Genomic DNA, 22,995 nt, shown 5'->3' on the forward strand with positions numbered 1-22,995 from the left:
GAGCGAGTGTGGAGTGAGAGTGGAGTGAGTGTGGAGTGAGTGTGGAGTGAGTGTGGAGTGAGTGCGGAGTGAGTGTGGAGTGAGTGTGGAGCGAGTGTGGAGTGAGTGTGGAGTGAGAGTGGAGTGAGTGTGGAGTGAGTGTGGAGTGAGAGTGGAGCGAGTGTGGAGTGAGTGTGGAGTGAGAGTGGAGTGAGTGTGGAGTGAGTGTGGAGTGAGTGTGGAGTGAGAGTGGAGTGAGTGTGGAGTGAGTGTGGAGTGAGTGTGGAGTGAGTGTGGAGTGAGAGTGGAGTGAGTGTGGAGTGAGTGCGGAGTGAGTGTGGAGTGAGTGTGGAGTGAGAGTGGAGTGAGTGTGGAGTGAGAGTGGAGTGAGAGTGGAGTGAGAGTGGAGTGAGTGTGGAGTGAGTGTGGAGTGAGAGTGGAGTGAGAGTGGAGTGAGAGTGGAGTGAGAGTGGAGTGAGTGTGGAGTGAGTGTGGAGTGAGAGTGGAGTGAGTGTGGAGTGAGTGTGGAGTGAGTGTGGAGTGAGTGTGGAGTGAGAGTGGAGTGAGTGTGGAGTGAGTGTGGAGTGAGTGTGGAGTGAGTGTGGAGTGAGAGTGGAGTGAGTGTGGAGTGAGTGTGGAGTGAGTGTGGAGTGAGAGTGGAGTGAGTGTGGAGTGAGTGTGGAGTGAGTGTGGAGTGAGTGTGGAGTGAGAGTGGAGTGAGTGCGGAGTGAGTGTGGAGTGAGTGTGGAGCGAGTGTGGAGCGAGTGTGGAGCGAGTGTGGAGCGAGTGTGGAGTGAGTGTGGAGCGAGTGTGGAGTGAGTGTGGAGTGAGTGTGGAGTGAGTGTGGAGTGAGTGCGGAGTGAGTGTGGAGTGAGTGTGGAGCGAGTGTGGAGCGAGTGAGGAGCGAGTGTGGAGCGAGTGTGGAGCGAGTGTGGAGCGAGTGCGGAGCGAGTGTGGAGCGAGTGTGGAGCGAGTGTGGAGCGAGTGTGGAGTGAGAGTGGAGTGAGTGTGGAGTGAGAGTGGAGTGAGAGTGGAGTGAGAGTGGAGTGAGAGTGGAGTGAGAGTGGAGTGAGAGTGGAGTGAGAGTGGAGTGAGAGTGGAGTGAGAGTGGAGTGAGTGTGGAGTGAGAGTGGAGTGAGAGTGGAGTGAGAGTGGAGTGAGAGTGGAGTGAGAGTGGAGTGAGAGTGGAGTGAGTGTGGAGTGAGAGTGGAGTGAGAGTGGAGTGAGAGTGGAGTGAGTGTGGAGTGAGAGTGGAGTGAGAGTGGAGTGAGTGTGGAGTGAGAGTGGAGTGAGAGTGGAGCGAGTGTGGAGTGAGAGTGGAGTGAGTGTGGAGTGAGTGTGGAGTGAGAGTGGAGTGAGAGTGGAGTGAGAGTGGAGTGAGTGTGGAGTGAGAGTGGAGTGAGAGTGGAGTGAGAGTGGAGTGAGAGTGGAGTGAGTGTGGAGTGAGTGTGGAGTGAGTGCGGAGCGAGTGTGGAGCGAGTGAGGAGCGAGTGTGCAGCGAGTGTGGAGCGAGTGTGGAGTGAGTGTGGAGTGAGTGTGGAGTGAGTGTGGAGTGAGAGTGGAGTGAGAGTGGAGTGAGAGTGGAGTGAGAGTGGAGTGAGAGTGGAGTGAGAGTGGAGTGAGTGTGGAGTGAGAGTGGAGTGAGAGTGGAGTGAGAGTGGAGTGAGAGTGGAGTGAGAGTGGAGTGAGAGTGGAGTGAGAGTGGAGTGAGTGTGGAGTGACAGTGGAGTGAGAGTGGAGTGAGTGTGGAGTGAGTGTGGAGTGAGTGTGGAGTGAGAGTGGAGTGAGAGTGGAGTGAGTGTGGAGTGAGTGTGGAGTGAGAGTGGAGTGAGAGTGGAGTGAGTGTGGAGTGAGTGTGGAGTGAGTGTGGAGTGAGTGTGGAGTGAGAGTGGAGTGAGTGTGGAGTGAGAGTGGAGTGAGTGTGGAGTGAGAGTGGAGTGAGTGTGGAGTGAGTGTGGAGTGAGTGTGGACCGAGTGTGGAGTGAGAGTGGAGTGAGTGTGGAGTGAGTGTGGAGTGAGAGTGGAGCGAGTGTGGAGTGAGTGTGGAGTGAGAGTGGAGTGAGTGTGGAGTGAGTGTGGAGTGAGTGTGGAGTGAGAGTGGAGTGAGTGTGGAGTGAGTGTGGAGTGAGAGTGGAGTGAGTGTGGAGTGAGTGTGGAGTGAGTGTGGACCGAGTGTGGAGTGAGAGTGGAGTGAGTGTGGAGCGAGTGCGGAGCGAGTGTGGAGTGAGTGTGGAGCGAGTGTGGAGTGAGTGTGGAGTGAGTGTGGAGCGAGTGTGGAGTGAGTGTGGAGCGAGTGTGGAGTGAGAGTGGAGCGAGTGTGGAGCGAGTGAGGAGCGAGTGTGGAGCGAGTGTGGAGCGAGTGTGGAGCGAGTGTGGAGCGAGAGTGGAGTGAGAGTGGAGCGAGTGTGGAGCGAGTGTGGAGCGAGTGAGGAGCGAGTGTGGAGCGAGTGTGGAGCGAGTGAGGAGCGAGTGTGGAGCGAGTGTGGAGCGAGTGTGGAGCGAGTGAGGAGCGAGTGTGGAGCGAGAGTGGAGCGAGTGTGGAGCGAGAGTGGAGTGAGAGTGGAGCGAGTGTGGAGCGAGTGTGGAGTGAGAGTGGAGTGAGAGTGGAGCGAGTGTGGAGCGAGAGTGGAGTGAGAGTGGAGCGAGAGTGGAGCGAGAGTGGAGCGAGTGAGGAGCGAGTGAGGAGCGAGTGTGGAGCGAGTGTGGAGCGAGTGTGGAGCGAGAGTGGAGTGAGAGTGGAGCGAGTGTGGAGCGAGTGAGGAGCGAGTGTGGAGTGAGTGTGGAGCGAGTGTGGAGCGAGTGTGGAGCGAGTGAGGAGCGAGTGTGGAGCGAGTGTGGAGCGAGAGTGGAGTGAGTGTGGAGTGAGTGTGGAGTGAGAGTGGAGTGAGTGTGGAGTGAGTGTGGAGTGAGAGTGGAGTGAGTGTGGAGCGAGTGTGGAGCGAGTGTGGAGCGAGTGTGGAGCGAGTGTGGAGCGAGTGTGGAGCGAGTGTGGAGCGAGTGTGGAGCGAGTGAGGAGCGAGTGTGGAGCGAGAGTGGAGCGAGTGTGGAGCGAGTGAGGAGCGAGTGAGGAGCGAGTGAGGAGCGAGTGAGGAGCGAGTGAGGAGCGAGTGTGGGGCGAGTGTGGGGCGAGTGTGGAGCGAGTGAGGAGCGAGTGAGGAGCGAGTGAGGAGCGAGTGAGGAGCGAGTGAGGAGCGAGTGTGGGGCGAGTGTGGGGCGAGTGTGGAGCGAGTGAGGAGCGAGTGAGGAGCGAGTGAGGAGCGAGTGAGGAGCGAGTGTGGGGCGAGTGTGGGGCGAGTGTGGAGCGAGTGAGGAGCGAGTGAGGAGCGAGTGTGGAGCGAGTGTGGAGCGAGTGTGGGGCGAGTGTGGGGCGAGTGTGGGGCGAGTGTGGGGCGAGTGTGGAGTGAGAGTGGAGCGAGAGTGGAGCGAGTGTGGAGCGAGTGAGGAGCGAGTGTGGAGTGAGAGTGGAGTGAGAGTGGAGCGAGAGTGGAGCGAGTGTGGGGCGAGTGTGGGGCGAGTGTGGGGCGAGTGTGGGGCGAGTGTGGGGCGAGTGTGGGGCGAGTGTGGGGCGAGTGTGGGGCGAGTGTGGAGTGAGAGTGGAGCGAGAGTGGAGCGAGTGTGGAGCGAGTGAGGAGCGAGTGTGGAGTGAGAGTGGAGCGAGTGAGGAGCGAGTGTGGGGCGAGTGAGGAGCGAGTGAGGAGCGAGTGTGGGGCGAGTGTGGAGCGAGTGAGGAGCGAGTGTGGGGCGAGTGCGGCACGCCCGCCCACCTGTGCGTGGAGCTGGCGCCGTCACGGGGAGACATCCACAGCGCCGGCTTCTCTCCGAGGCCCTGCCACCCCCACTGCCCTTGCCGTTGCCGCTTCTCGTGGCCCTGGTGCGAGTCTGGCGCCGGGGCCGCCGGGGCCGCTGGGGCCTCCCGGAACGGCGCCTGGCAGGGAGGGAAGGCCGGCGTGCACACGCACGCACCGTCAAGCCGGAGCGGTGGCAGCATCGGCAGCAACAACATCAGCAGCAGCAGCATCAGCAACATCAGCATCATCATCAGCAGTATCATCATCAGCAGCAACATCAGCAGCGGCATCAGCAGCTGCATCAGCATCATCAGCATCATCAGCATTAGCAACATCAGCATCAGCAGCGGCACTTTCAGGCGCACATCTGCGGCCGTCTGGAACGCTCTTCCCACTGGAGCTACGCTCACGTTTACATCGTCGTCGTCATCATTTAGATTGACAAACTCGTTTCTTTAGAACTGATGCTGCTTAGCACGGCTGGCTGCATACGGTGCGAAAGACGTTCAACGTACACACAGTCACTCACATAGTCACTCACATAGTCACTCACATAGTCACTCACATAGTCACTCACCCACCTACACACACACAGCCACTCACATAGTCACTCACATAGTCACTCACATAGTCACTCACCCACCTACACACACACAGTCAATCACATAGTTACTCACTCACCTACAACAACAACAACAACCGCCATTCGCCACTAAGTGGCGGTGACGTCACCACGACGCTTGTGCCAGGCCATGTGCACCCTGAGGCCACGTGAAGTGTCGAACGCCCGCTGGCAGGAGGTCACGGGGCAGACCCAGGTGCCACGGGTCGACTGACCGAGATGACCGAGATGACTGAGATGACTGGCTGATGCACCACCTGTGCCCCCTACTGTGCCAACTTGCTGTGCTTTAGCCACCCGGCGCTCCGCTCGTTGTTGTGAGCGTCGCTCCTCCGCCCTCCGTTGTTGTTGGAGGGCGACTGCCTCCAACTGCCCAGTAGCGTCCTTCACGAGCCTCCTCCACTGAGGCCGATCTTGACACCGCTGGTACCAGTCATCGGCAAGTCCACTCAGCTCCACGTCCTCCTGTACCACATCACTCCATCTCTTCTCTAGCCCGTGCCGCGCCCGTTTAGCCCCCTCGATCCGGCCGAACAGAAGCTGTTTAGGCATGCGGTGGCTGGGCATGCGGGCTACATGACCCAGCCAACGCAGCCTTGCCTGCCGGAGGAGCTCACTGATGGGACTTTGCCCAGATCTTTCAAGGACTTGTGAGCTCCTCACACAATCCAGCCTGGTTAAACCCAGGATGGATCGTAGGCAGGCCAGCCTAAATGTTTCCAACCGGCGAAGATGCTCCACTAGGGGGGTCCACGTTTCGCAAGCGTAGAGAAGGGAGGGAATGACCGTGGCCGAGAAGACCTGAAGCTTCGTGCGGAGCGACAGACCAGGTAGCTTCCACACAGCGTTACGCAACCGATGAAAAGATATTGCCGCTCGACTGATTCGGAGTGAGACCTCTGCTGATAAACTGGAGCCGGTCATGAGCACACTGCCCAGGTATGGGAAACTCTCTACTCTCTCCACAACTGCCCCATCACCGATTGGGAGTTGTGGGGGTGGAGTGCCCGATGGTACAAAATACCCAGGCAGGTGCTTAGTTTTGGTGGGGCTGATGGTAAGGCCCCACCTCTTAGTGGCACACTCCAGTCTCAGCAGCAGCGTCTCCAACTCCTCTTCTGAATGAGCAGCTATTACCAAATCATCGGCATACATAACGTGGTTGACCAATAGGGAGCCATCCCTTGATCGCACCCGGGCGTCGATCAGCCTCCCATTATATCTGTACCAAATGGTAATTCCCCCGGTACAGCTATTGAAGGCTTCACGAACTACGCAGTCGAAATAGATGTTAAATAATGTGGGAGCCAGAGGACATCCCTGTCGCACCCCAAGGTGTACAGGGAAAGGCTCCGACTCCCGGCCACGTAGTTTTACCCGGGCCCGCTCACCATCATGAAGGTCCTTAATGATCGTGAGCAGAGGGTCAGGGACTCCGAAAGCACGAAGAACAACCCAAAGCCCAGTCCTACTGATGGTATCATAGGCCTTGACCAGGTCAATAAAGCAGAGATGTAGGTCTTTTTGGAATTCCCTACACCTCTGCTGTAGCAGACGGACAGAAAATATGGCATCACTCACCTACACACACAGTCACTCACATAGTCTTTCACATAGTCACTCACATAGTCACTCACCCACCTACACACACACAGTCACTCACATAGTCACTCACCGCCACCTACACACACACAGTCACTCACATAGTCACTCACATAGTTACTCACATAGTCACTCACCCACCTACACACACACAGTCACTCACATAGTCACTCACACACCTACACACACACAGTCACTCACATAGTCACTCACTCACCTACACACACACAGTCACTCACATAGTCACTCAATCACCTACACACACACAGTCACTCACATAGTCACTCACTCACCTACACACACACAGTCACTCACATAGTCACTCACTCAACTACACACTCACCCACCCTCTGATTAGCATGGTTGGCTACGTACACACACAGTCACTCACATAGTCACTCACTCACCTACACACACACAGTCACTCACATAACAACAACCGCCATTCGCCACTAAGTGGCGGTGACGTCACCACGACGCTTGTGCCAGGCCATGTGCACCTTGAGGCCACGTGAAGTGTCGAACGCCCGCTGGCAGGAGGTCACAGGGCAGACCCAGGTGCCACGGGTCGACTGACCGAGATGACCGAGATGACTGGCTGATGCACCACCTGTGCCCCCTACTGTACCAACTTGCTGTGCTTTAGCCACCCGGCGCTCCGCTCGTTGTTGTGAGCGTCGCTCCTCCGCCCTCCGTTGTTGTTGGAGGGCGACTGCCTCCAACTGCCCAGTAGCGTCCTTCACGAGCCTCCTCCACTGAGGCCGATCTTGACACCGCTGGTACCAGTCATCGGCAAGTCCACTCAGCTCCACGTCCTCCTGTACCACATCACTCCATCTCTTCTCTAGCCCGTGCCGCGCCCGTTTAGCCCCCTCGATCCGGCCGAACAGAAGCTGTTTAGGCATGCGGTGGCTGGGCATGCGGGCTACATGACCCAGCCAACGCAGCCTTGCCTGCCGGAGGAGCTCACTGATGGGACTTTGCCCAGATCTTTCAAGGACTTGTGAGCTCCTCACACAATCCAGCCTGGTTAAACCCAGGATGGATCGTAGGCAGGCCAGCCTAAATGTTTCCAACCGGCGAAGATGCTCCACTAGGGGGGTCCACGTTTCGCAAGCGTAGAGAAGGGAGGGAATGACCGTGGCCGAGAAGACCTGAAGCTTCGTGCGGAGCGACAGACCAGGTAGCTTCCACACAGCGTTACGCAACCGATGAAAAGATATTGCCGCTCGACTGATTCGGAGTGAGACCTCTGCTGATAAACTGGAGCCGGTCATGAGCACACTGCCCAGGTATGGGAAACTCTCTACTCTCTCCACAACTGCCCCATCACCGATTGGGAGTTGTGGGGGTGGAGTGCCCGATGGTACAAAATACCCAGGCAGGTGCTTAGTTTTGGTGGGGCTGATGGTAAGGCCCCACCTCTTAGTGGCACACTCCAGTCTCAGCAGCAGCGTCTCCAACTCCTCTTCTGAATGAGCAGCTATTACCAAATCATCGGCATACATAACGTGGTTGACCAATAGGGAGCCATCCCTTGATCGCACCCGGGCGTCGATCAGCCTCCCATTATATCTGTACCAAATGGTAATTCCCCCGGTACAGCTATTGAAGGCTTCACGAACTACGCAGTCGAAATAGATGTTAAATAATGTGGGAGCCAGAGGACATCCCTGTCGCACCCCAAGGTGTACAGGGAAAGGCTCCGACTCCCGGCCACGTAGTTTTACCCGGGCCCGCTCACCATCATGAAGGTCCTTAATGATCGTGAGCAGAGGGTCAGGGACTCCGAAAGCACGAAGAACAACCCAAAGCCCAGTCCTACTGATGGTATCATAGGCCTTGACCAGGTCAATAAAGCAGAGATGTAGGTCTTTTTGGAATTCCCTACACCTCTGCTGTAGCAGACGGACAGAAAATATGGCATCACTCACCTACACACACAGTCACTCACATAGTCTTTCACATAGTCACTCACATAGTCACTCACCCACCTACACACACACAGTCACTCACATAGTCACTCACCGCCACCTACACACACACAGTCACTCACATAGTCACTCACATAGTTACTCACATAGTCACTCACCCACCTACACACACACAGTCACTCACATAGTCACTCACACACCTACACACACACAGTCACTCACATAGTCACTCACTCACCTACACACACACAGTCACTCACATAGTCACTCAATCACCTACACACACACAGTCACTCACATAGTCACTCACTCACCTACACACACACAGTCACTCACATAGTCACTCACTCAACTACACACTCACCCACCCTCTGATTAGCATGGTTGGCTACGTACACACACAGTCACTCACATAGTCACTCACTCACCTACACACACACAGTCACTCACATAACAACAACCGCCATTCGCCACTAAGTGGCGGTGACGTCACCACGACGCTTGTGCCAGGCCATGTGCACCTTGAGGCCACGTGAAGTGTCGAACGCCCGCTGGCAGGAGGTCACAGGGCAGACCCAGGTGCCACGGGTCGACTGACCGAGATGACCGAGATGACTGGCTGATGCACCACCTGTGCCCCCTACTGTACCAACTTGCTGTGCTTTAGCCACCCGGCGCTCCGCTCGTTGTTGTGAGCGTCGCTCCTCCGCCCTCCGTTGTTGTTGGAGGGCGACTGCCTCCAACTGCCCAGTAGCGTCCTTCACGAGCCTCCTCCACTGAGGCCGATCTTGACACCGCTGGTACCAGTCATCGGCAAGTCCACTCAGCTCCACGTCCTCCTGTGCCACATCACTCCATCTCTTCTCTAGCCCGTGCCGCGCCCGTTTAGCCCCCTCGATCCGGCCGAACAAAAGCTGTTTAGGCATGCGGTGGCTGGGCATGCGGGCTACATGACCCAGCCAACGCAGCCTTGCCTGCCGGAGGAGCTCACTGATGGGACTTTGCCCAGATCTTTCAAGGACTTGTGAGCTCCTTACACAATCCAGCCTGGTTAAACCCAGGATGGATCGTAGGCAGGCCAGCCTAAATGTTTCCAACCGGCGAAGATGCTCCACTAGGGGGGTCCACGTTTCGCAAGCGTAGAGAAGGGAGGGAATGACCGTGGCCGAGAAGACCTGAAGCTTCGTGCGGAGCGACAGACCAGGTAGCTTCCACACAGCGTTACGCAACCGATGAAAAGATATTGCCGCTCGACTCATTCGGAGTGAGACCTCTGCTGATAAACTGGAGCCGGTCATAAGCACACTGCCCAGGTATGGGAAACTCTCCACTCTCTCCACAACTGCCCCATCACCAATTGGGAGTTGTGGGGGTGGAGTGTCCGATGGTACAAAATACCCAGGCAGGTGCTTAGTTTTGGTGGGGCTGATGGTAAGGCCCCACCTCTTAGTGGCACGCTCCAGTCTCAGCAGCAGCGTCTCCAACTCCTCTTCTGAATGAGCAGCTATTACCAAATCATCGGCATACATAACGTGGTTGACCAATAGGGAGCCATCCCTTAATCGCACCCGGGCGTCGATCAGCCTCCCATTATATCTGTACCAAATGGAAATTCCCCCGGTACAGCTATTGAAGGCTTCACGAACTACGCAGTCGAAATAGATGTTAAATAATGTGGGAGCCAGAGGACATCCCTGTCGCACCCCAAGGTGTACAGGGAAAGGCTCCGACTCCCGGCCACGTAGTTTTACCCGGGCCCGCTCACCATCATGAAGGTCCTTAATGATCGTGAGCAGAGGGTCAGGGACTCCGAAAGCACGAAGAACAACCCAGAGCCCAGTCCTACTGATGGTATCATAGGCCTTGACCAGGTCAATAAAGCAGAGATGTAGGTCTTTTTGGAATTCCCTACACCTCTGCTGTAGCAGACGGACAGAAAATATGGCATCTGTGCAGGACCGCCCTTTCCTGAAACCGCATTGGGGCTCCGCAAGCCTCTCCTCAGCGTGCCTAGCAAGGCGATGTTGAATAATCCTTGCCAGGACCTTACCCGGCACACTGAGGAGTGAGATGCCCCTGTAGTTGTTACAGTCGGTACGGTCCCCCTTCTTAAAGAGGGGGACCACCAGGGCATCCTTCCAGTCCTGCGGAACCCGTCCAGTGGTCCAGACTGTTGTTATGATGTCATATAGGGCAGTCTGTGCACAAACGCCACCCTCCCTCAGCATTTCGCTTGGGAGATCATCTCTGCCCGGTGCCTTCCCTGGTCTCAGACTCCGGATCGCCCTCAGTACTTCCTCAACAGCTGGCACCTCAGCCAGCCACTAACAGGGGGTGACCTCTTCCAATATTTGAGGCACCGCAGCCTCAGCAGGGTTATCCCCACTTTGTGCCATGATGTTTTCCTGGCTGAGAGATTTTCCCTCCCCCAGGACCTCACAGAAATGCTCAGCAAATCTGCAAACCTGTTCCTGGGGGTCGGAGATTGGATCACCGTTTTTTCCTCTAATGATGGTAATAGGTGTGGCGCTACATGTTACTTTTTTGATGGAGTTAAATAGTGATTTGTGATCGCAGGCCACTGAGGCAGACTCCATCTCCTCAGCAACCCGCGACCACCACCCATCCTTACAGCGCCTTACGGCTCTCCGAACCTCCGAGCGAAGGCTGCGGTAAACCTCCTCATTCTCTGACGTGGGATGCTGTAGGCGATGAGAGTGGGCCTGTCGCTTTTTCTCAATTAACCTGAACACCTCCTCTGTCAGCCAGGGTTTCTGGGGAGGTCTGGACCGCGTACCCAAAGCAGCCATTGCAGCTGCATGAGTCACAGTCTTAAACCTCGCCCATTTACCCTCGACATCAGGTGGAGTGGGGGATGATGCCAACCCCAGCTGCAAGCGATGATGAAATTCTCGCTTGCAACTTTCATCAGCTAACTGAGACCAGGCCACTTTAGGTTGGAATGGGGTCCTGGGTGTACACCCACCACCGGAGTGGAAGAATGGCAGGCGCATCTTACAGATGACTAGTCGATGGTCAGAGGGCAGATCAGCTCCACGGTAGGTCCTGGTGTCAAGGACATGGGCTCGCATCCGCTGGTCCGTCACTATGTAGTCCAGCAGATGTTCTTGCTTGGACCCGGCATGTATCCATGATGTTGTGTGGATGCGCCGATGCCGGAAGAGCGTGTTGGTAATTACAAGCCCATGGGCTGCACAAAAATCTAGCAGCCTCCTACCGTTATTATTGAGCTGATCTGGCCCATGCCTTCCAATCACTCCAGACCAGGTGCCAGCATCATGACCAATTCGGGCATTGCAGTCACTCAACAAGATGACTCTGTCCCGAGGGGCCACTTTAGCCAGCACCTGTGACAGGAGGTCATAGAAAGCATCTGACTCATCAGCCTTGCCTGCATCCCTTCACTAATGTTCGTCTTCGGTGGGGGCATAAGTAACCACGACCACCACTCCTCGCATCTGGTCGATGGGGAGGCAAACAGTAGCCTGGGGCTTACAGCTTCCCACACCTCACCGCCACGCTCCCACGCCCCCTTCATTCTTTTGTTCAGAAGAAGAGCCACACCCTGTTGTTTGGCAGTGTCCTGCCCCGAGTAGAGGACTGTCCACCCCTCATGGTGGCAGGATCCAGAACCGGTCCACCGGACCTCCTGAATGCCACAGAGATCCAGGCGGTACCGGTCCAGCTCCCGACAGAGGAGTGGCAGCCTCTCCTCCGCAGTGAGCGTTCGAACATTCCACGTGTGTCACTCACTCACATAGTCACTCACTCACCTACACACACACAGTCACTCACATAGTCACTCACCCACCTACACACACACAGTCACTCACATAGTCACTCACCTACACACACAGCCACTCACATAGTCACTCACCCACCTACACACACACAGCCACTCACATAGTCACTCACTCACCTACACACTCACAGTCACTCACATAGTCACTCACTCACTTACACACACACAGTCACTCACATAGTCACTCACTCACCTACACACAGTCACTCACAGTCACTCACTCACCTACACACACACACAGCCACTCACATAGTCACTCACTCACCTACACACACACAGTCACTCACATAGTCACTCACTCACCTACACACACACAGCCACTCACATAGTCACTCACACACCTACACACACACAGTCACTCACATAGTCACTCACCCACCTACACACACAGTCACTCACATAGCCACTCACTCACCTACACACACAGTCACTCACATAGTCACTCACCCACCTACACACACAGTCACTCACATAGTCACTCACTCACCTACACACTCACAGTCACTCACATAGCCACTCACTCACCTACACACACAGTCACTCACATAGTCACTCACTCACCTACACACACAGTCACTCACATAGCCACTCACTCACCTACACACTCACAGTCACTCACATAGTCACTCACCCACCTACACACACACAGTCACTCACATAGTCACTCACCCACCTACACACACACAGTCACTCACATAGTCACTCACCCACCTACACACACACAGCCACTCACATAGTCACTCACTCACCTACACACACACAGTCACTCACATAGTCACTCACCCACCTACACACACACAGCCACTCACATAGTCACTCACCCACCTACACACTCAGTCACTCACATAGTCACTCACCCACCTACACACACACAGTCACTCACATAGTCACTCACTCACCTACACACACACAGCCACTCACATAGTCACTCACCCACCTACACACTCAGTCACTCACATAGTCACTCACCCACCTACACACTCAGTCACTCACATAGTCACTCACCCACCTACACACACACAGTCACTCACATAGTCACTCACTCACTCACCTACACACTCACCCACCCTCCCATCCGCATGGTTGGCTACGTACGGTGCGAAAGAAGTTCAACGTACATGCTTACATCACGCAGCTGGGATTTACACGAAGCATCATCACCGCCCCTATCGGTGTACCGTGACGGCCTTCATAGCTCACTCACTGCACTTGCCCCCAGAAATCTGTTTAAGGCTACACGGGGGATCTTTGTCTTTTTGTCAGTGATTGGGCGGATGAAAGATTGGGTGGGTGAGTGGATGTGTGAGTGAGTGAATGTGTGAGTGGGTGAGTATGTGGGTGAGCGAGTGGGTGTGTTAATGGATATGTGAGTGAGTGGATGTGTGGGTGAGTGAGTGGATATGTGAGTGAGTCGATATGCGAGTGAGTGGATATCTCACTGAGTGAGTGGGTGAGTGAGTGGGTGAGTGAGTGAGTGGATGTGTGAGTGGGTGAGTGAGTTAGTGGGTGTGTGAGTGAGTGGGTGGGTGAGTGAGTGGATGGGTGAGTGGATGTGTGAGTGAGTGTCTGTGTGAGTGAGTGGGTGTGTGAGTGAGTGTCTGTGTGATAGTGTGAGTGGGTGGGTGTATGAGTTTGTGAGTGGGTGGATGAGTGAGTGGATGTATGAGTGAGTGGGTGTGCGAGTGAGTGGGTGGGTGAGTGAGTGGATGGGTGAGTGTCTGTGTGAGTGAGTGTGTGAGTGAGTGTCAGTGTGATAGTGTGATAGTGTGAGTGGGTGGGTGTGTGAGTTTGTGAGTGGGTGGATGAGTGAGTGGATGTATGAGTGAGTGGGTGTGCGAGTGAGTGGGTGGGTGAGTGAGTGGGTGTGTGAGTGAGTGTCTGTGTGATAGTGTGAGTGGGTGGGTGTGTGAGTTTGTGAGTGGGTGGATGAGTGAGTGGATGTATGAGTGAGTGGGTGTGCGAGTGAGTGGGTGGGTGAGTGAGTGGGTGTGTGAGTGAGTGTCTGTGTGATAGTGTGAGTGGGTGGGTGTGTGAGTTTGTGAGTGGGTGGATGAGTGAGTGGATGTATGAGTGAGTGGGTGTGCGAGTGAGTGGGTGGGTGAGTGAGTGGGTGTGTGAGTGAGTGTCTGTGTGATAGTGTGAGTGGGTGGGTGTGTGAGTTTGTGAGTGGGTGGATGAGTGAGTGGATGTATGAGTGAGTGGGTGTGCGAGTGAGTGGGTGGGTGAGTGAGTGGGTGTGTGAGTGAGTGTCTGTGTGATAGTGTGAGTGGGTGGGTGTGTGAGTTTGTGAGTGGGTGGATGAGTGAGTGGATGTATGAGTGAGTGGGTGTGCGAGTGAGTGGGTGGGTGAGTGAGTGGGTGTGTGAGTGAGTGTCTGTGTGATAGTGTGAGTGGGTGGGTGTGTGAGTTTGTGAGTGGGTGGGTGAGTGAGTGGGTGTGTGAGTGAGTGGGTGTGCGAGTGTGTTTGTGGAGAGCGGTAGTGTAGTGCGCTACGAAGCCGGCTGTACAAGTTCAATTCCCGCTCACAGCCAACACCAGTAATGATTATCTGAACCGGTCCCGGGCCTCCCCTAGATCGACTCAGCCTCAAATTAGTTTCTGGTGCGGTGTGTAAACATCGCCACTGGGGAGACAAAGGCGGTCGGGCGTGGTGCTGGCCACCCACCCCCTCGTGTACCGTTGAGGCCTTCATAAGTGCTCGCGAGTGTATGAGTGAGTGAGTGTGTGAGTGTATGAGTGAGTGAGTGTATGAGTGAGTGAGTGTATGAGTGAGTGAGTGTATGAGTGAGTGAGTCTATAAATGAGTGAGTGTATAAGTGAGTGAGTGTATGAGTGAGTGAGTGTATGAGTGAGTGAGTGTATGAGTGAGTGTATGTATGAGTGAGTGTATGAGTGAGTGAGTGTATAAGTGAGTGAGTGTATGAGTGAGTGAGTGTATGAGTGAGTGAGTGTATAAGTGAGTGAGTGTATGAGTGAGTGTATGTATGAGTGAGTGTATGAGTGAGTTAGTGTATAAGTGAGTGAGTGTATAAGTGAGTGAGTGTATGAGTGAGTGAGTGTATAAGTGAGTGAGTGTATGAGTGAGTGTATGTATGAGTGAGTGTATAAGTGAGTGAGTGTATAAGTGAGTTAGTGTATGAGTGTGTGAGTGTATGAGTGAGTGAGTGTATGAGTGAGTGAGTGTATGAGTGAGTGAGTGTATGAGTGAGTGAGTGAGTGTATAAGTGAGTGAGTGTATAAGTGAGTTAGTGTATGAGTGTGTGAGTGTATGAGTGAGTGAGTATATGAGTGAGTGAGTGAGTGTATGAGTGAGTGAGTGTATGAGTGAGTGAGTGTATGAGTGAGTGTATGAGTGAGTGAGTGAGTGTATGAGTGAGTGAGTGTATGAGTGAGTGAGTGTGTGAGTGAGTGAGTGTATGAGTGAGTGAGTGTATGAGTGAGTGAGTGTATAAGTGAGTGAGTGTATAAGTGAGTGAGTGTATGAGTGAGTGTATGTATGAGTGAGTGTATAAGTGAGTGAGTGTATGAGTGAGTGAGTGAGTGTATGAGTGAGTGAGTGTATGAGTGAGTGAGTGTATGAGTGAGTGTGTGAGTGAGTGAGTGTATGAGTGAGTGAGTGTATGAGTGAGTGAGTGTATGAGTGAGTGTGTGAGTGAGTGTATGAGTGAGTGAGTGTATGAGTGAGTGAGTGTATGAGTGAGTGAGTGTATAAGTGAGTGAGTGTATGAGTGAGTGAGTGTATGAGTGAGTGAGTGTATGAGTGAGTGAGTGTATGAGTGAGTGAGTGTATAAGTGAGTGAGTGTATGAGTGAGTGAGTGTATGAGTGAGTGAGTGTATGAGTGAGTGAGTGTATGAGTGAGTGAGTGTATGCGTGAGTGTATGAGTGAGTGAGTGTATACGTGAGTGAGTGTATGAGTGAGTGTGTGAGTGAGTGTATGAGTGAGTGAGTGTGTGTATGAGTGAGTGTATAAGTGAGTGAGTGTATGAGTGAGTGAGTGTATGAGTGAGTGAGTGTATAAGTGAGTGAGTGTATGAGTGAGTGTATGTATGAGTGAGTGTATGAGTGAGTTAGTGTATAAGTGAGTGAGTGTATAAGTGAGTGAGTGTATGAGTGAGTGAGTGTATAAGTGAGTGAGTGTATGAGTGAGTGTATGTATGAGTGAGTGTATAAGTGAGTGAGTGTATAAGTGAGTTAGTGTATGAGTGTGTGAGTGTATGAGTGAGTGAGTGTATGAGTGAGTGAGTGTATGAGTGAGTGAGTGTATGAGTGAGTGAGTGAGTGTATAAGTGAGTGAGTGTATAAGTGAGTTAGTGTATGAGTGTGTGAGTGTATGAGTGAGTGAGTATATGAGTGAGTGAGTGTATGAGTGAGTGAGTGTATGAGTGAGTGAGTGTATGAGTGAGTGTATGAGTGAGTGAGTGAGTGTATGAGTGAGTGAGTGAGTGTATGAGTGAGTGAGTGTATGAGTGAGTGAGTGTGTGAGTGAGTGAGTGTATGAGTGAGTGAGTGTATGAGTGAGTGAGTGTATAAGTGAGTGAGTGTATAAGTGAGTGAGTGTATGAGTGAGTGTATGTATGAGTGAGTGTATAAGTGAGTGAGTGTATGAGTGAGTGAGTGAGTGTATGAGTGAGTGAGTGTATGAGTGAGTGTATGAGTGAGTGTGTGAGTGAGTGAGTGTATGAGTGAGTGAGTGTATGAGTGAGTGAGTGTATGAGTGAGTGTGTGAGTGAGTGTATGAGTGAGTGAGTGTATGAGTGAGTGAGTGTATGAGTGAGTGAGTGTATAAGTGAGTGAGTGTATGAGTGAGTGAGTGTATGAGTGAGTGAGTGTATGAGTGAGTGAGTGTATGAGTGAGTGAGTGTATAAGTGAGTGAGTGTATGAGTGAGTGAGTGTATGAGTGAGTGAGTGTATGAGTGAGTGAGTGTATGAGTGAGTGAGTGTATGCGTGAGTGTATGAGTGAGTGAGTGTATACGTGAGTGAGTGTATGAGTGAGTGTGTGAGTGAGTGTATGAGTGAGTGAGTGTGTGTATGAGTGAGTGTATGAGTAAGTGAGTGTATAAGTGAGTGAGTGTATAAGTGAGTGAGTGTATAAGTGAGTGAGTGTATGAGTGAGTGAGTGTATGAGTGAGTGTATGAGTGAGTGAGTGAGTGTACGAGTGAGTGAGTGAGTGAGTGTGTACGAGTGAGTGAGTGTATAAGTGAGTGAGTGTATAAGTGAGTGCGTGTATGAGTGAGTGTATGAGTGAGTGAGTGTATGAGTGAGTGAGTGTATAAGTGAGTGAGTGTATAAGTGAGTGAGTGTATGAGTGAGTGTATGAGTGAGTGAGTGAGTGTATGAGTGAGTGAGTGTGTGAGTGAGTGTGTGAGTGAGTGTATGTATGAGTGAGTGTATGAGTGAGTGAGTGAGTGTATGAGTGAGTGAGTGTATGAGTGAGTGTATGAGTGAGTGAGTGTATGAGTGTGTGTATGAGTGAGTGAGTGAGTGTATAAGTGAGTGAGTGAGTGTATGAGTGAGTGAGTGTACGAGTGAGTGAGTGTATGAGTGAGTGAGTGAGTGTATAAGTTGAGTGAGTGAGTGTATAAGTGAGTGAGTGAGTGTATGAGTGAGTGTATGAGTGAGTGAGTGTATAAGTGAGTGAGTGAGTGTACGAGTGAGTGAGTGAGTGCTACTCGCTACTAACACCACTTGCCCCCCACAGTGTGTTACAGGCTACACGGGGTAACCGTCCCCCCGGTGTGGGTGGCTGTCTCCTGCGCCCACCTTGGTGTGCAGGGCGAGCCGCAGCTTGAGGCGAGCCAGATCCTGCTGCTGACGCTGCACCGTGAAGCGGCACTCGGACAGCTGACTCACGGCCTGCACGCGACACAGCAGGCACAGGCGCCCCGTGTAGGCTCCGCGCTGTCGGGCCAAGTGCCGTTAGGGACGAGCAGCGGCGGCGGCGGTGGCCACGGAGCGGCCGGCCACGGCACACGGGGGAGGAGGGGAGGGGGGTGAGGAGGGGGGGGGGTGAGGAGGGGGTAGGGGGGGGGGTGAGGAGGGGGGGGGTGAGGAGGGGGAGGGGGTGAGGAGGGGGGGGTGAGGAGGGGGTAGGGGGGGTGAGGAGGAGTGGGGGGGTGCGCCCAGCGACGACGCCCGGCAGCCTGTGACTCTCCCCGCCGGTGCCGATGTTCGGCACGGGCCACTCAGTTGAGGCCGTGCCGACCTCGGCAAGGCCCGGGACTGGTTTGGATGAGGCAGAGAGAGGTGCCACTTTGCCCCTACACGACGTAACGTCATCTCTGACCACGGAGTTTGAGAAGCTTTCCATGGCCGCACCGGAGGTATTTGCATCTGGTCCAGATACAATGGGAGGCTGATGGATGCCCGGGTGCTGTCTAGGGATGGTTCCCTATTGGTCAACCACGTCATGCACGCTGATAATCTGGTGATTGCTGCTCACTAAGAGAAGGAGTTGGAGATGCTGCTGCTGCTGAAGCTGGAGCGTGCCACTAAGAGGTGGGGGTCTTTCCATCAGCCCCACCAAAACTAAGCAGCTGCCTGGGTATTTTGTACCACCAAACACTCCACCCCCTCAGCTCCCCATTGGTGATGGAGCAGTTGTGGACAGAGTGGAGAGGTTTCCATACCTGGGCAGTGTGCTCATGACCAGCTCCTGTTTGGCAGTAGAAGTCTCACTCCGAATCAGTGGGGCGGCATTATCTCTTCATCAGCTGGGTAACGCTGCTGTGTGGAAGCTACCTGGTCTGTAGCTCCACATGAAGCTTCGGGTCTTCTGGGCCACAGTCATTCCCTCCCTTGTCTAGGCTGCCCTGCCCACTATCCATCCTGGCGTGAACCAGGGCTTAGTGCCATCAGTGAGCTCCTCCGGCCGGCAAGGCTTCATTGCTTGGGTCATGTCGGCAGCATGCCCAGCCACCGCTACTGGGCAGTCGGAGGCAGTCGCCCTCCAGCAACAACAGAGGGCAGAGGAGCAATGCTCACAACAACGAGCGGAGCGCCGGGTGGCTAAAAGTCGGCACAGTAGGGGGCACAGGTGGTACACCTGCCAGTCGTCTCAGTCAGCCAACCCATGGCACCTGGGTCTGTCCCATGACATCCTCCTGCACCTAGCCTGGCACAGCAGTCAACCCATGGCACCTGCAGGGTCTGTCCCGTGACCTCTTCCTGCACCTAGCCTGGCACAGGCACCGCGGTGCCGTCACCACCACTCAGTGGCTAACGGTGCTTGTTGTTGTTGTTGCTGTTTGTGTCTCCGTGCGTGCGAACCAGGTGGAGCGCGTCCGTGAGTGCGCGTGTCCGCAGCGCCAGGCTGCCCTCCCTCAGCCGCCGTCGCCTCTCCTCCTCGCGCCGCACCGCCTGGGCCTGCACCGCCCACACGGGGGGGGGGGGGGGTTGGACAAAGGTACCCGTGTAGCCTTAACAGACTCCTCGGGGCATTTGTGGGTGAGTGAGTGTGTGGGTGAGTGAGTGTGTGGGTGAGTGAGTGTGTGGGTGAGTGAGTGTGTGGGTGAGTGGGTGAGTGGGTGTGTGGGTGAGTGAGTGTGTGGGTGAGTGAGTGTGTGGGTGAGTGGGTGTGTGGTTGAGTGTGTGGGTGAGTGAGTGTGTGGGTGAGTGGGTGTGTGGGTGAGTGAGTGTGTGGGTGAGTGAGTGTGTGGGTGAGTGGGTGTGTGGGTGAGTGGGTGTGTGGGTGAGTGAGTGTGTGGGTGAGTGAGTGTGTGGGTGAGTGGGTGTGTGGGTGAGTGTGTGGGTGAGTGAGTGTGTGGGTGAGTGAGTGTGTGGGTGAGTGGGTGTGTGGGTGAATGGGTGTGTGGGTGAGTGAGTGTGTGGGTGAGTGAGTGTGTGGGTGACTGGGTGTGTGGGTGAGTGTGTGGGTGAGTGAGTGTGTGGGTGAGTGGGTGTGTGGGTGAGTGAGTGTGTGGGTGAGTGAGTGTGTGGGTGAGTGGGTGTGTGGGTGAGTGAGTGTGTGGGTGAGTGAGTGTGTGGGTGAGTGGGTGTGTGGGTGAGTGAGTGAGTGTGTGGGTGAGTGTGTGGGTTAGTGAGTGTGTGGGTGAGTGAGTGGTGGGTGAGCGAGTAGGTGGGTGAGTGAGTGTGTGGGTGAGTGAGTGTGTGGGTGAGTGGGTGTGTGCGTGAGTAGGTGTGTGGGTGAGTGAGTGTGTGGGTGAGTGAGTGTGTGGGTGAGTGAGTGTGTGGGTGAGCGAGTGTGTGGGTGAGCGAGTGTGTGGGTGAGCGAGTGTGTGGGTGAGTGAGTGTGTGGGTGAGTGAGTGTGTGGGTGAGTGGGTGTGTGGGTGAGTGAGTGTGTGGGTGAGTGAGTGTGTGGGTGAGTGGGTGTGTGGGTGAGTGAGTGTGTGGGTGAGTGAGTGTGTGGGTGAGTGAGTGTGTGGGTGAGTGAGTGTGTGGGTGAGTGAGTGTGTGGGTGAGTGGGTGTGTGGGTGAGTGAGTGTGTGGGTGAGTGAGTGTGTGGGTGAGTGGGTGTGTGGGTGAGTGAGTGTGTGGGTGAGTGAGTGTGTGGGTGAGTGGGTGTGTGGGTGAGTGAGTGAGTGTGTGGGTGAGTGTGTGGGTTAGTGAGTGTGTGGGTGAGTGAGTGGTGGGTGAGCGAGTAGGTGGGTGAGTGAGTGTGTGGGTGAGTGAGTGTGTGGGTGAGTGGGTGTGTGCGTGAGTAGGTGTGTGGGTGAGTGAGTGTGTGGGTGAGTGAGTGTGTGGGTGAGTGAGTGTGTGGGTGAGCGAGTGTGTGGGTGAGTGAGTGTGTGGGTGAGTGAGTGTGTGGGTGAGTGAGTGTGTGGGTGAGTGGGTGTGTGGGTGAGTGAGTGTGTGGGTGAGTGAGTGTGTGGGTGAGTGAGTGTGTGGGTGAGTGGGTGTGTGGGTGAGTGAGTGTGTGGGTGAGTGGGTGTGTGGGTGAGTGAGTGTGTGGGTGAGTGTGTGGGTGAGTGGGTGTGTGGGTGAGTGAGTGTGTGGGTGAGTGAGTGTGTGGGTGAGTGAGTGGTGGGTGAGCGAGTAGGTGGGTGAGTGAGTGTGTGGGTGAGTGAGTGTGTGGGTGAGTGGGTGTGTGCGTGAGTGTGTGGGTGAGTGAGTGTGTGGGTGAGTGGGTGTGTGGGTGAGTGAGTGTGTGGGTGAGTGTGTGGGTGAGTGGGTGTGTGGGTGAGTGAGTGTGTGGGTGAGTGGGTGTGTGGGTGAGTGAGTGTGTGGGTGAGTGAGTGTGTGGGTGAGTGGGTGTGTGGGTGAGTGAGTGTGTGGGTGAGTGAGTGTGTGGGTGAGTGAGTGGTGGGTGAGCGAGTAGGTGGGTGAGTGAGTGTGTGGGTGAGTGAGTGTGTGGGTGAGTGGGTGTGTGCGTGAGTGGGTGTGTGGGTGAGTGAGTGTGTGGGTCCGGCAAAACAACCTCCTACCTCCTCGCGGTGCCGGACGGGCAACACTGTCGTGGGCAGTGCTGTGGGGGGAGGTCCAATGCCCATTGGCCTCTCCCCTCATGGCGTCTGTGACCACCACAGTGGCTAAACGGGGGCTCTGGACGGGTGCGAGGGGCTGGTAACCCCTCCACCTTCAATTAACCACCACTAAACTACGAATTAAACATAAACCTGTAACTAATAAGCTTGTGCCGGAGGCCCCGGGGGGTCAGGCTTTTATGACGTCTCCTGGTCAAACCCCATTTGGCGGAGCCAGGAGATTGAATTTTCACCCTCGGGGCTCCTCCAGAAACAACGAAAAACCATTGCGGATGGCCACGTGGAATGTTCGAATGCTCACTGCAGAGGAGAGGCTGCCACTCCTCTGTCGGGAGCTGGACCGGTACCGCCTGGATCTCTGTGGCATTCAGGAGGTCCGGTGGACCGGTTCTGGATCCTGCCACCATGAGCGGTGGACAGTCCTCTACTCGGGGCAGTAGACTGCCAAACAACAGGGTGTGGCTCTTCTTCTGAACAAAAGAATGAAGGGGGCGTGGGAGCGTGGCGGTGAGGTGTGGGAAGCTGTAAGCCCCAGGATACTTTGGGCTCGCCTTCCCATCAATCAGAGGCGAGGAGTGGTGGTCGTGGTTACTTATGCCCCCACCGAAGACGAACATTCGTGGAGGGATGCAGGCAAAGCCGATGAGTCAGACGCTTTCTATGACCTCCTGTCACAGGTGCTGGCTAAAGTGGCCACTCGGGACAGAGTCATCTTGTTGGGTGACTTCAATGCCCGAGTTGGTCATGATGTTGGCACCTGGTCTGGAGTGATTGGAAGGCATGGGCCAGATCAGCTCAATAATAACGGTAGGAGGCTGCTAGATTTTTGTGCAGCCCATGGGCTTGTAATTACCAATACGCTGTTCCGGCATCGGCGCATCCACACAACATCATGGATACATGCCGGGTCCAAGCAAGAACATCTGCTGGACTACATAGTGACGGACCAGCGGATGCGAGCCCATGTCCTTGACACCAGGACCTACCGTGGAGCTGATCTGCCCTCTGACCATCGACTAGTCATCTGTAAGATGCGCCTGCCATTCTTCCACTCCGGTGGTGGGTGTACACCCAGGATCCCATTCCAACCAAAAGTGGCCTGGTCTCAGTTAGCTGATGAAAGTTGCAAGCGAGAATTTCATCATCGTTTGCAGCTGGGGTTGGCATCGTCCCCCACTCCACCTGATGTCGAGGGTAAATGGGCGAGGTTTAAGACTGTGACTCATGCAGCTGCAATGGCTGCTTTGGGTAAGCGGTCCAGACCTCCCCAGAAACCCTGGCTGACGGAGGAGGTGTTCAGGTTAATTGAGAAAAAGCGACAGGCCCACTCTCATTGCCTACAGCATCCCACGTCAGAGAATGAGGAGGTTTACCGCAGCCTTCGCTCGGAGGTTCGGAGAGCCATAAGGCGCTGTAAGGATGGGTGGTGGTCGCGGGTTGCTGAGGAGATGGAGTCTGCCTCAGTGGCCCGCGATCACAAATCACTATTTAACTCCATCAAAAAAGTAACCTGCAGCGCCACACCTATTACCATCATTAGAGGAAAAAACGGTGATCCAATCTCCGACCCCCAGGAACAGGTTTGCAGATTTGCTGAGCATTTCTGTGAGGTCCTGGGGGAGGGAAAATCTCTCAGCCAGGAAAACATCATGGCACAAAGTGGGGATAACCCTGCTGAGGCTGAGGTGCCTCAAATATTGGAGGAGGTCACACCCTGTGAGTGGCTGGCTGAGGTACCAGCTGTTGAGGAAGTACTGAGGGCGATCCGGAGTCTGAGACCAGGGAAGGCACCGGGCAGAGA

At 54.7% G+C, this 22,995-nt stretch overlaps 1 protein-coding gene across 3 annotated transcripts in view; it reads right to left on the reverse strand.

Moving 5' to 3' along the window:
* Nucleotides 1-22,995, reverse strand: part of LOC144739433 (uncharacterized) — a 58,797-nt gene that overhangs the window by 28,604 nt on the left and 7,198 nt on the right. For all 3 annotated transcript variants that reach the window (XM_078622387.1, XM_078622386.1, XM_078622385.1), the window contains exons 3-5: nucleotides 19,020-19,115; nucleotides 17,514-17,606; nucleotides 3,744-3,904 (exon numbers count right to left, since the gene is read on the reverse strand). In XM_078622387.1, coding sequence (XP_078478513.1) covers nucleotides 3,744-3,904; nucleotides 17,514-17,606; nucleotides 19,020-19,115 — 350 coding nt within the window. The remainder of the gene's footprint in view (nucleotides 1-3,743; nucleotides 3,905-17,513; nucleotides 17,607-19,019; nucleotides 19,116-22,995) is intronic.

The sequence above is a fragment of the Lampetra planeri genome, unplaced genomic scaffold (assembly GCF_965212315.1).
Source record: "Lampetra planeri unplaced genomic scaffold, kcLamPlan1.2.h2 scaffold_149, whole genome shotgun sequence".
NCBI classification, from domain to species: Eukaryota; Metazoa; Chordata; class Hyperoartia; order Petromyzontiformes; family Petromyzontidae; genus Lampetra; species Lampetra planeri.